Source organism: Tiliqua scincoides, chromosome 16 (assembly GCF_035046505.1).
Source record: "Tiliqua scincoides isolate rTilSci1 chromosome 16, rTilSci1.hap2, whole genome shotgun sequence".
Classification (NCBI taxonomy): Eukaryota; Metazoa; Chordata; class Lepidosauria; order Squamata; family Scincidae; genus Tiliqua; species Tiliqua scincoides.
In genome coordinates this window covers 4,006,121-4,019,485 of record NC_089836.1, presented here as the reverse complement: position 1 = coordinate 4,019,485, position 13,365 = coordinate 4,006,121, and the positions used below count along the sequence as shown (strand labels likewise).

Here is a 13,365-nt window from a genome sequence, read left to right as displayed (position 1 = left end):
ATACAGACATGAAGCAATCAATGCAAGTTCTCAGTTTTGGATGCATTGTGGGAGAAAAGGGAGGACGATAAATTATATTAAAACTACCCTGATAAGCTTATTTATTTCCAACCTGGAATTTTGATTTTTGCAGTCCCAGGAAGGGCTCGAAAAGTCCCTGATGCCTGCCAACCACTGGCATCAAAGAACTGGGCATTTATTTTGATAATGTTAGAAATCTCCCCCGTTGGACACATGAGCCGGCAGAAGGTGGGAGTCGAGGGCAAAATAGCCACCCAGCAAGGGAGCTGCTGCACCCAAACCTCTATGGACTACGGTTTTTGGCTGCCCTTTTGAGAATGCTATTGACCAAACCATCGCCCACAGGCCCTCAATGCTTCAAATCAATCTTTATCCTTTGATGCGTTCAGATGTGCCAGGATGACACATTGGCTTCCCCCAGCACGAGGCTTTGTCCTCTCCTGCGCCTGACTTGCATCAGAAAAGTCACTTCTTTATATGCTTCAGAGATGGGTTTTATTTTTTTCTTGATTGTGTTTTTGTGGCAACGTGAAAACAAATACAGGCAGGCTCTACTTAGCCAAGGGTTCGGGACCCTGTGGATTTGAGTCAACGTGGCTCCCTGATCCACATCTGGAAGGCCTCACCTTACCTCCCAGATATGATCAGAGATACCTTCCTCCACAGGAGACGGAATGGAAGGTAGCACCTCAATGTAGCACCTAGGCAGCCAGAAAGATGCCCATCAAGGATAGAATGCAGCTGCAGATCTCCAGGAGGGAGGGAAGAGCTGAGAGGGCGAGCTTCCAGCCCCACTTCCGGAGGAGAGGGTCTTTGTTCCTTGTCTCTAGTGAGCGAGGTGGTGGGTGCGCATCCTGCCCCACCAGGACCATGTGGCCTCTTAGGTAACTGAGGATCTACAAAAGAAGCTGACCCAGGTGAGAGTCAGAGATTAATAGAGTTAGCCAGTTAGCTTTGTTGTTTTATGCTGATATGTTTCCTAGAAGTTTTTTTATGCCTCTAGCGTTTGCTGCCTTTTGTAACTTTTTGTAACCCTATGTATTTAATAAAGTAGAAAATCTTTTTACCATGTTGGTTCATTGTCTGTTGGGGGCAGAGGTTCAGAATCCTGCCTAGCCGTTCAGCAAGCTGCCAAAAATCCTCATTGTGGACTAGTAACTTGAGGACTGAGACTTTAAGTAAAGAAAGTGCTCAGTGCCTACAAGGGATATAGTTAAGCCTAGAGCATCTCAGTATCCCTGGACTGAGATACTGGCTCTTCCAGGGTGGTGGCAGTACTACCGAACAGGGATCTTTGAGGGCTCTAGGGTTCAGAACCAACAACTCTGAGCACCCCACAACCCTGGGAATGGGACCAAGTGTACGACAATAGGCAATATGTATTTGCTTTCCCAGCCATAATGGGGTTTTAAACTTGGGCTTTTGCCTTCCACTGTTTCTGTGAATCCCATGTAGCCGGAAAGAAGGGCTTCTCCCTCCCTTTACAAGGTCCTCTTAAATCAGATTGAAATGCGTGGCCCCAGGGAGGATGTGACATCTCAGCCACTCCGCATTGGGCGTCCCTCCCCCCCATTTTCTCCTGCCGTCTCCCTAATTAACAAGGAGTGGGCAACAGCTGTCCCTAGCCTGGAACCCTGAAGCCATCAGCACAGAGAGAGAGAGCCATCTTGAGACGTACCCAGAGCTAGCTGTGCATGCGGGAGACTTGGCGGCGGGGGCAAAATCAGCACAAGGCGACCTAGATACCCGCCATTGGCAGACGAAATGGGGTTGCAAGGAGGAGAGTCTTTGGAAGGAGCAGTTACGGGCGTCAGGAACGCTAACAGCTGGCCAGACTTGCGGCACCTGCGGCCAAATGAGGTGTGGTGGAGGCACAAAGCTTGGAGCCTCTGTGCCAGGTTCTCCCTTTCCCCTTGCTTTTGTGGCTCATTTACTATCATTAGTTGGCAACCTTCAGTCTCGAAAGACTCTGGTATCGCGCTCTGAATGGTGGTTCTGGCACAGCGTCTAGTGTGGCTGAAAAGACTGATTCGGGAGTGACAATCCCTTCCACACCGGGAGCAAGTGCAGTCTGTCCCTGGTCTGTCTCCCTGGCTCTGGGCCTTCCTTCTTTGCCTCTTAGCCTCAGACTGTTGGCCAAGTGTCTCTTCAAACTGGGAAAGGCCATGCTGCACAGCCTGCCTCCAAGCGGGCCGCTCAGAGGCCAGGGTTTCCCACTTGTTGAGGTCCACTCCTAAGGCCTTCAGATCCCTCTTGCAGATGTCCTTGTATCGCAGCTGTGGTCTACCTGTAGGGCGCTTTCCCTGCACGAGTTCTCCATAGAGGAGATCCTTTGGGATCCGGCCATCATCCATTCTCACGACATGACCAAGCCAACGCAGGCGTCTCTGTTTCAGCAGTGCATACATGCTAGGGATTCCAGCTCGTTCCAGGACTGTGTTGTTTGGAACTTTGTCCTGCCAGGTGTGAAAAGAATATGTGTAATAGAGCCACAGCAGACCCAATGGGGAGACTCAGATCTGCGCCACCGGAATTGGTGGCACAAATTCAAGCAGCCTGGAGCTGCTCTGGGCTGCCCGGGAACCGAGCTAGGATCTGGTGTGCCAGATCCTGACCCCACCTCCCACTCCCTGCCTGTCCACCCCCGGGAACACCTGTTGCCCGCCCTTCTCCACCTGAAAACACCTCCCTCTGCCTCCTCCCCATGCCTCCCCCAGACCCTTGCACCGGCCAAACGCGGCTGGCGCAAGCTTACTGGGCCCCGGGGCTTGCATCAGCACAAGGAGGCCGGCACACATCCACGCGCCAGCTTATCTCCCCTGAGAGTGGCACAAAAGTGCTTGACGCGCTTTCGCGGCACTCTTTGGCCGGCGCAAGTGGCGCTTTGGATTGGGAAGTGTGTCCTGCTGCTGAAGAGGGGGGCAAATGGTGCCTTTTGTAGCACAGATCAGGAACACATATTTTCTTATTAAAGCCGCTGCCCGTCGCACAGTTTCAGACGAGCGAGCAAATGCTTTGGCAGTCTCTGCCAATAGCTGCTTGGACTTCCTTTTGCTTAGGCAGGCATCCAAGTGTCGAGCTATCAATCCCGTGCCTGGAAAGCAAAAACCGATCATGCCTGGCTAAACCAAGACTGCGTCTTGTTGGGGGCTGCCCCCCTTTAACTCCAGTAAGGAATGAAGTAGGGTGGGACTCTCTTGGTGTATCCCGCTGCTGCCCGCCTGAGTGGCCATTTACAGGCCTGGGGGATTAAGCTCTAGGTCCAGGCAGGCAGCAACGCAGATTGCCTGAAAGAACAGAGACGTAGGTTGGATTCCTGGCCACCTGCTTTGCTCTTCTGTTACTGCTGTGGCTGACAAAGTGAGGGGGGCAACCAGGATTCAGGAGGCCAGCAGAACATGGTGCGATGGCGGTGCTTCTCCTGGTGGATCTCTTGGTGGAGGGGTTTCTGCAGCTTAGGTGATGCTGCTCAGAAGGTCCTGTCGTGGTCCCCATCAAGCAGATCTCAGCATGCGGCTGTAGTGCTCAGGTAGGGTCATTTGGAGATAAGCGGTTTGTTGTTTAGACGGGTCAGTGGGCCCTCTGTGAGCCTTGATGGGCTCCATCGCTTGCAGGTTTTAAAAGATTAGTTGAGACTTTTGGCCTTCTATAAACAACAACTAGGCTGCTCTGACATTTGCCTTGCTTCAGTTACTTCGCTGTCCTTATTTAATTAGGATGGTGTATTGGGTTTTTTTAAAAAATCTCATGCGTTGTTCTTGATTATCCCTTTAACGGGGCTGAGAGTCAGCAAAGAAATGTTTTAAACGAATTAATATGAACAATGTGAGCAGGCAGCCCAGCTGGGGACTTGGATCAGGTTTTTGGGATCTGAATTTTTCCTGGTTCCTTGAGAGCTAGAGAGAGATGCCCTTGTGGGTCTGCTATGGATGGAAGCAGTGTCTTGGCACAAACACACACACACACACACCCCTCCAGGTAGGTGACTTGCTGTCTGCAGCGCTGCTCCCCAAAGCCCCTGCAAATTGCACACTGTTCTGACAAAAGGCGATGACATCACTCAGTTGCCTGTGGCAACAAGTAAACAGCCCCCACCAACACTGGAGCTCTTTTTTTTTTTTTTTAATCCAGGCTTCCCAAGCCAGACATGGCTTGAAATCCAGACCTGGCTGAATTTTTCCAAGAGAGGGAAGGGACCGAAACCTTCAAGAGGGAAATGCAAGGTTGCCTCCGGGGGGAGGGGGGGCAATCAGTATTTATTTTCCCCACCAGTGAGCTGCATCTTCAGCCTGATCTGGGGAAGGAGTTGGAGAATGCCTCTTTCCACCTCTGCAGGTTGCAGCCTATGCCCGGAGGGGCCTCATTCTGAGCGCCTGAGTCATTCCCTGTAATCCTCTGGCTTCTTAGGCAATTGGTATTTGCAGCCAATCACAGTCCCCTGCCAGTGGAACAGGACCGCCCAGATAGGAGGCTGGGATTTCCCACTGCTTAGGGGAGAGGGTCCCAAACTTTTGGAGCTGCTGACTCCTGTGACCTCCTGGGCCATACACTGACCATGGTTTCCCATTAGGGCTGCAAACCTATACATTGTAAAGGGCGGCAGGTCTTTTGCGAGAATTCAGTGGCTCTGCTGACTGATTTCCTTGGCTCCCCAGGGAGCCATGGCTCACAGTTTGGGAACCCCTGGCTTTGGGGAAAATTCCGGATGTGCAAATAGAAAAGAGAAGAAAAGACCCCCCCCCCCCCAAAAAAAAAAAATTATCAACAGGAACTGAAAATGCTCAGTGGCCTTCAGGATGGTATTGAGGCCCCCGGTCTTTAGCGGAACCCCTTAGTCACGCCCACACCTGCCTGCCCTCCCGGATCATGACACTCCCGTGTCCGCCTTCCAGTTCCCTTTTCTGCAATGCAAACTCGTGCTGCATCTGGGAGGCTGTACGTGCGGTTGGTCTGTGGAAGTCCTTGCCACAGGATGTGGTCACGGCGTCTGGCCTGGACGCCTTTAAAAGGGGATTGGACAAGTTTCTGGAGGAAAAATCCATTACGGGTTACAAGCCACGATGCCTATGTGCAACCTCCTGATTTTAGAAATGGGCTATGTCAGAATGCCAGGTGCAAGGGAGGGCACCAGGATGAGGTCTCTTGTTATCTGGCGTGCTCCCTGGGTCATTTGGTGGGCCGCTGTGAGATACAGGAAGCTGGACTAGATGGGCCTATGGCCTGATCCAGCGGGGCTGTTCTTATGTTCTTAACTACAATTCCCAGGAAGCCTTGCAGGTCTCTTGTTACCTGGTGTGCTCCCTGGGGCATTTGGTGGGCCGCTGTGAGATACAGGAAGCTGGACTAGTTGGGCTTATGGCCTGATCCAGTGGGGCTGTTCTTATGTTCTTAACTACAATTCCCAGGAAGCCTTGCAAGTCTCTTGTTACCTGGTGTGCTCCCTGGGTCATTTGGTGGGCCGCTGTGAGATACAGGAAGCTGGACTAGATGGGCCTATGGCCTGATCCAGTGGGGCTGTTCTTATGTTCTTAGGTGCCTCATTCACCATTGCTGGGAGGGGGAAGCAAAAAATTCGAATGGACATTTTTCTCTCTTGACAAACAAGTGTTTGGCGTCCTCTGGCAACCCCGATGGGCAGGCAGCATGGCAAAGAGCGGGATCCGTGAGTCATAATGCGTCACCCTGGCAGTGTGAGGAGGGGAGAGAGGAAGCTCTCGCGTCCTTCATAATAACGCAAGCCAGGCTCACACCGCCCAGCGGACCGGTTGCCAAGGAAGCAAACAGGGCCGCCTGACGTTTGCCATTCAGGAAAAGTTCTCTGTCATCTGGCTGGGCTTCTTGGGCCTGCCCCTCCACCTTCTTCCTCCCGAATCCTGGCCTGAGTCCTAGTGTGCACATTCCCTAGGGGGGGGGAGAGCCTGGAGGACAGCTCCAAAGCAGCTCCACCCAATCGACAAAAGGTTAGGGTGGGCCTGTTTCCTGGATGTGGAAGCCAGTCCTCCCTTTGGAGTTTGTGTTCTTTAAAAAGTCCTTGAGGCTGCATCAAAATCAGTGGTCCCCAACGTTCAGGAGTCCACGGACTGTTGAGACCCAAGTTGGAACAATTGCGGATACCCCCACCCCCCTGCACACAAAATGCAGTTAAAGTTCTGGGGTCCTGTTTGTTAGCACGTTCTCCAAAACAAGAGGCCGGGGGGGGGATCACATCCTTATGGGGTCATCGTAGGGTATTTGCCCCCCCCTCCGCCAAACTTGAAACTGTCTGTTTCCATTCCATTGCACCTCCTCTGCCCACCCTTGTTTTGTTTTGCCGGAGTTGAATTGAAGGGCTTCTGTCCCTGCAGCTCTTCAGATCTCTGAGCAGTGCCCAGAGAGAGAGAGAGAGAGAGAGAGAGCACGAATGCCATTTTAATAATGGGCAGCCGTTGCATAAGTTGTTACGTAAGTCACCTCTGTGCGCGAAAAGACCCCTGGCGCGGTAAGGGTTTGGCGCGCATTGCTGCTTTATTATCAAGTGGGAAGAGATAGACTTTTTTGTCTCTTTCCTTCCAGCAGTGTTGGGGGGATCTGTGCTTCTCTCACTCCAACCCCCCCACCCAACCCCTTCCTAGCATTTTAAAATGGAATGACAGCTTGCCAGTTCTCCGGTCGATGCCGAATTCTGATCTCGGAGCGTCCCGTCAAAAGCTCTGTCTTCTCCGTGCATCTTCACTGCCGAGAGAAAAAAACTGCGTGCGAGGCCTTGGGACCCGCTCGTGGTTTTTCTCTGAACTCGCCTGTGAGACGTTTGAGCTGACAAATTAAAGCAGAATTTCAGGGCTATTCTCAGAGGGAGAGGTGGAGTTGCGCAGAGAAATTCTCATGGCTCAGTGTGCATGCAATTCAAGGTGCTGGAGAAATGTTTTGCCCTAAATGGAGAGGTGCACGTTGGTGGTGTTCATGCTGTCGGCTGAGTCTGAGCTCTTGCTACATTCGTGACTTGAAACTGAGAAGCAGTGTGGTGTAGTGGTTGGAGGGCTGAAGTTTATTTTTATTTTTCCCTTTTTTCTACTGTCCTTCCTCCAAGGAGCACAGGGTGGGATGTATAGAGTTCCTCCCCGCCTCACAAAAGTCCTGTGAGGCTGAGAAACAGTGACTGGCCCAAGATTACCCAGGAAGCTTTGTGGCTGAGCCGGGATTTAAGCCTGGATCTTCCAAGTCCAACTCCTGAACCACGGCACCATCCTAGTCTAGGAGGACCCAGTTTCAAATGCCCACCCAGCCGCAGAGCTTCTGTGGTTGGTCTTGGGCCAAGTCCTCAACCAAACCTACAGCACAGGTTGGTTTGGGGCAGGGGTGTCCAAACGTTTTGGCCGGAGGGCCACATCATCTCTCTGACACTGTGTCGGGGGCCGGAGAAAAAAAGAGTTAATTTTCCTTTCAAATTTGAATAAATTTACATAAATGAATATATTAGAGATGGAATTTCTATGACTGAATGACGGTCTTGCAATAGCTCAAGGCTTGTGAAAGGCCTTGCACAAAGCAAGCTGGCCTTTCCTTTGCTGCCACTGCTGCATCACAGATGTGAAACAGCAAGCAGTGGAGGGAGCCCTTGCTCTTCAGCTCACCTGAGAGGTCGAACAGTTGGCTGTCACATTGAGAGCAGTTGCGTCAGGCCAGCACGGGCTCCAGCAAGTCTCTGTAAGGCCAGAGCTCATTGGAGATTGCGGGCTCTCAGAAGGCCGGATTGGGAGTCCTTGAGGGCCGCAAGTGGCCCCAGGGCCGGGGTTTGGGCACCCCTGGTTTGGGGGATAAAAAAGAAGGGGGGGAGCCACGTACACCCACCCTGACCTCCTTGAAGCGGTGATCTTCAGCCTGCCAATAGCTGGGACTCACCACTGCCTCCAGGGACCCACCTTTGAGGGCCCAGCAGGCAAGAGCGATGAGCAAGTGAGCAGCCTGGTGTGCTCAAGAAAATAGTCCAAGGCAGAATATTTGGTTTTCAGAGCTGAAATGGGTGCGTGTCCACAACTTCGCACAGCTCCTCCGACGAGCAGCGCATCACACATAATCCCTCAGGCTGCCTCAGCCTCCGCAGCACGTGGCCCCCTTCCAGCTGAGAGCAACATGATTGCAGCAGAGAAACAAGTTCCTGCTTGGTTCGAACCACAAGCCCGGAGCCCGGAGATCCCTGTCTGTCTGTCGTTGAATCCTTCCTGGTTGTTTTCAGCCATCCGGTCTTCTTCACCATGCTTGAAAGTTCTCCGTGATTGCACAGGCTGGCTGCATATGTGCTGAAATACGGCCCTGGCATTCGGGGAGCAGAAGCAAATGAGGCTGGGAGTTCTGTGCCCGAGGGCAGTTTCCTAATCGGGGAACTCGAGTCTCGAAGTAGCAGGCTGGTATTTAATGCGTGTGCAGCTCGGAGTAAGGCACGCGCCAGCCTTGTGGCCAGGCTAGCTTTCAAACTTGCTTGCGCGAGGCTGTGACTTCGTGTTCGGACGCACCCTGGCGAGCAGCATTCCTCGTTGCCAAGCAGATGAAGTTGGCCTGAGGTCCTTCTCCTGGCTGTCACGTGTTCTAACTTGCTGTCGGAGGAGAGGCAATGGATGCAGCCGGGGGATCGTGCCGGCTTGATTGCCTGCCTATTAAAAATGTTCCAGGCCAGCAATTATCCATGCAGATAAAATCCGTGGGGGGGGGGGGGGAGGAAATGGCCTCTGTGGTTAACAGGCTGGCGCTGTAGGTCAGTGGTGGAACTCAGCCTTGAAGGGAGAAAGTCCCCGGTTCTGTTACCGGTGCATCTCCAAGTCGGGCATTCTCCCACCCGCTGCCTGCCTGGATCAGCAACATTGGCACACCTAGGACAAGGGCGTGACTCCGGCGAATATGTTGGTAGCAAATTCAGAAGTGGAGTTTATCTGTCCAGGATTGGAATGATCCATTCTAAGACACTATGTATGGTTGGTTAGGTTTTTTTCAGTTTTTGGCTTAAGAGATTGGCCCTCGGAACTCGTTCCTCGTATCCATTCCTGGATACCAGGTCTGTGGATATTGAGATCTGTGGGGTGGCAGTCATGTTGTTAGAATGGATGATGGCCGGATCCCAAAGGATCACCTCTATGGAGAACTCGTGCAAGGAAAGCGCCTTACAGGTAGACCACAGCTGCGATACAAGGACATCTGCAAGAGGGATCTGAAGGCCTTAGGAGTGGACCTCAACAAGTGGGAAACCCTGGCCTCTGAGTGGCCTGCTTGGAGGCAGGCTGTGCAGCATGGCCTTTCCCAGTTTGAAGAGACACTTGGCCAACAGTCTGAGGCTAAGAGGCAAAGAAGGAAGGCCCATAGCCAGGGAGACAGACCAGGGACAGACTGCACTTGCTCCCAGTGTGGAAGGGATTGTCACTCCCGAATTGGCCTTTTCAGCCACACTAGACGCTGTTCTAGAACCACCATTCAGAGCGCGATACCAGAGTCTTTCGAGACTGAAGGTTGCCAACATGAAGGGGTGGCAGTGGTGGTGTCCTTGGAGGAGCTCTGGAAGTGCCATGGTAGGTCCAATTGAACCCAGGGCGCTTCTGCATGCAAGCAGGGGCTTGACTGTTGAGCTCCAGCCCTTCCCCAAGCATATCCTAGGTGCGCTTGTTTCTGTGCCGTGATAGATTCCACTTGCCCAGCCTAATACAGCATAGCAGATGGACAGGCATAAGGGCAGCCGTGGTTTCTAAGTGAGGCAGCCCAGTCCTCAAGCAGGACAGACAAGGATCAGAGAAGTAAAACTGGTTGCTTTTGCCAGCAGTGTGTCCTTAAAGGCCTTTTGATTGTTTGCTCCTGGGGACACTTGATTGATTGGACACTGAGGTCCTCGGCCAGCAAGAGAGTGCTTGAAGACGCATGCCAGGCCGCTTGCTGAGAAAGCAGCCGGATTTATTTAGCTTCACGGCAAAATGTTTTTAAAAATATCTGCCAGCGCTCAAAGGTGTTGCTTTGTAGGCCACAAACCTCTTGAGCCAAAAAAATGTGCAGAGACTGAAATGGCTCAAAGGAAAGAGGAGGAGCAGGGTGAAGACATTCATACTTGATCCCCTCTTTCTGCTTTTCTAGCATGTTTTTTTTAAGCAAGGCAGTGTCGCAAACTTAGGGGGGTTTGGGGTGCTCAGAGTTCTTGGCTCTTGAACCCTAAAGCCCTCAAGGCCCCCCGTCCAGTAGTACTGCCACCACCCTGTATGTGCCAGTGCCTCAGTCCAGGGACACTGAGACCCTCTCGGCTTAACTCTATCCCTTGCAGGCACTGAGCTCTTTCTCCAATTAAAGCGTCAGTCCTCAAGTTACTAGACCTCAATGAGCACTTGGTAGCTTGCTGAACGGCTAGGCAGGATTCTGAACCTTTGTCCCCAACAGACAAGGCAACAACTTGGTAAAAGTTTTTAGTTTATTAAGGTTACATAAGGCAGCAAATACCAGAGGCATAAACATCTAGGAAACATATCAGCAGTAAAATAATAAAGCTAGCTGGCTATCTCTATTAATCCCTATCTCTCACCTGGGTCAGTTACTCTTGTAGATCTCTTAGCTCCAAGCTACCTGTGGGGCCAGGTGCCCATGGTGGACAATGGAGCTCACGGCGTGCAGGAAATTGCACCCAAAAACTCTGCCCAAGAAGAACCGGACACACCCCTTGGGGCACTCATTAGTATACTTCTTATGCTAATAGTACTGAGGTGACTTCATACTTATTTAGACTGTCCAATCAGAAACTTTTGAGGACAGAACCTTCTCAAAGTGGGTCTGGCTGCGAGCCCTCCGAGTTCTTACCCCTCCCAACTGGAGATCCGCAGCTGCATTCCATTCCGCTTGATCAGGCGCCCCTCAGTCTACTGAGGTGTTAAACATTCCAATGGGTTGTAATTCTCGTTGTCTGTCTTTTCTGGCCAGCAAAGGAGAGACGACAATCTTTGTGTTTGTTTACTCACATTCCTACAGTTAGGAACTGCGAGCCACTTCTCCGTTACTGACTTAGTTTGGTTCAGGCTCCACATGCTAACCTAGGCCTAAACTGTACATATTCATGACCGGCAATATAATTAAAATAAGCTGAAATACAAAATACATTCTTTTTTACAAAAAGCTTTGCAGCATCCAACATTAATGCATTGCTTGCCAAACAAGTCTGCAGTTGTGGGGCCACCACCGAACAAGTCCTGTCCCTGGTATCCGACAGATGCGTCTGTGTCGGTGGTGGGCCAGAGACCAGGGCCTCTGTAGCAGATCTCAAAAGTCCCTGCAGGTTGGTTTGGGAATAGGCTTTTCTTCATGGTCCTGGATCGCAGAGGGCTTTTGAGGTCAACCTGTCGCTCTGAGTTAGGTCCTGGAACACCTTGTGAAGGTAGCTGTGGCTGTTTGGGGTGTGTGTGATAAATATGGATAAATTGGCTGCCATAAAAGAATTCTGGGCAGGGAAAAATAGTGCGGTGGCAGATCTCCAAAATACCTGGAGTAGATTTGTGTAGGTTATTGGAATGCTAGCTGTGCACCAGGGGAATTGGAGTGCCAGGTGTGGGTGATGCATAGAACTTGATGTGTTGAACAGATGTGTTCAACACAACAGATATGTTGAAGCATAGAACTTGATACAAGGGTGGCCCATTGATGGGGCTGTTGACTGAGGCAGTGGGTCGTCAGGGCTGTCCGCCTCTGTAGGTGCTCCCTGCACTCCCTGGACCGAAAGATGGAGACAGAGCAGAAGAGGGAGGAGTGGAGAGCAATGGGCTAGAGTGACTTGGGTGCTCTGTCCCACTTTTCTCCCTTCCAGTCTAGGAAGTGGGAGGAGAAGAGCCTTGCACATCACCAACAAAGGGCATTTGGCACATTGCCTCGGGCTCTGGGGATGTCTTGGGCCAGCCCTGGCTCGATGTTACTCTACCCTATCTGTTTTCTTTTGTCTTCTGGCAATTTGATAAGTCTTTTGTTTGAATGACTTTTATGGTGTCAACAAGTCTGAGCAAAAGAGGCACGAGGTGGTTCTGTGCAATTACTGAAGAATGTGCCCGATTATGTGTTTGTTTGTTTTTGCCTGACTTCATCTTGTTTGGCGCATTGCGTGACCCTTCTTTTGGCCCTCCTCCTCTCCTAGACTCCCAGCGGTCTCATCTCTCCTCGTTCACCATGAAGTTGATGGACAAATTCCACTCGCCGAAAATAAAGCGGACTCCATCCAAGAAGGGGAAGCAGCCGGATGTCATGGTCAGCACGCCTGAGAAGGTGGTCAACAAGGTGAGTGTGCCTTGGTGGACGATTATTCTCCTCCTGGCGCCTTTGGTGTGTGCCTGGCGCAAGAAAGACAGGTGCCTGCCCTGAAGGGGTTGCAGTCACTAAATAGTGACACAAGGGCGTCAACAAAAAGAGAAAAAGAGGGCCGTCAGCTGCTTAATGATGTCACTTCCTGCTTAACAGCAACTGTTACCCTGCACATGCCCGATCTCGTCTGATCTCGGAAGCTAAGCAGGGTCAGGCCTGGTTAGTACTTGGATGGGAGACCGCCTGGGAATACCGGGTGCTGTAGGCTTATACCATAGTCTTTCAAGACTGAAGGTTGCCAACCATTCCTGCTTAATGATGCTACTTCCAGTTCCTCAGCAGTCGCCGTGAATGCTGTGTGGCCCACTGTATGAAAGGAGCTTGATACCTCTGGCTTAAAGCATGGTGCCAAAATCTTCTTGGAACATGTGGGTTTGAAGGGAGTGAGAGAAGATGCATCCCACGGGTGTTCCAGGAGGCAGTTCCAGGCACAAAGAGCCACCAGGGTGACAGGATGGAGCTGTACAGAAGAGGGAACAGAAGACCTTGGGCTGCTTGAGGGCAGCGCCATCGATGTGGGACTCCCTTGACACTGCTGGAGTTTCTGAATGGCTGGCCCAGCTGTCTAGCAGACGTATCTCTTGTCTTTCATTTATATAAGCACTTCTGATTCCTTGAGAGCACAGGTCTGATTTGCAGGCGCTATTGCTGCTCATGGCACTACAGGATAACATAAGCTACGCCCCTCCCCCCCCCACGGCAGGCACTTCCTCTGTGAGCTTGCGGATCCAAACTTTGACAGTGGGAGAAAGAGAGAGACCAAAGTATTTTAAAAAACAGCGTTGAGTCCACCAGAGGGTCTCCAGCTGGCATCTGAAAGGGAGAAACTGGCAACCTTTGAAGCTCTGATCCGGGAGGGTGGGGGGGGTGGACAATCAGGAAATCAACCGCAGAATCCACTTTCCAGCATTAGGTCAGAGTTGATCAGGTGTTACCCATCCTGGCCTCTGAGACAGTTTCCAGTCAAGTCAGGTTTCTTTGATGGTCTGAACGGAGCAAATGGGC

The 13,365-nt window shown here is 51.6% G+C and overlaps 1 protein-coding gene and 1 pseudogene across 1 annotated transcript in view; both read left to right on the top strand.

Annotated features, from left to right (window-relative positions):
- Positions 1-13,365, top strand: part of RAPGEF1 (Rap guanine nucleotide exchange factor 1) — a 71,159-nt gene that overhangs the window by 17,074 nt on the left and 40,720 nt on the right. The window contains exon 2 of the mRNA XM_066610555.1: positions 12,137-12,276. Coding sequence (XP_066466652.1) covers positions 12,137-12,276 — 140 coding nt within the window. The remainder of the gene's footprint in view (positions 1-12,136; positions 12,277-13,365) is intronic.
- On the top strand, positions 12,449-12,568 carry LOC136635675 (5S ribosomal RNA; annotated as a pseudogene).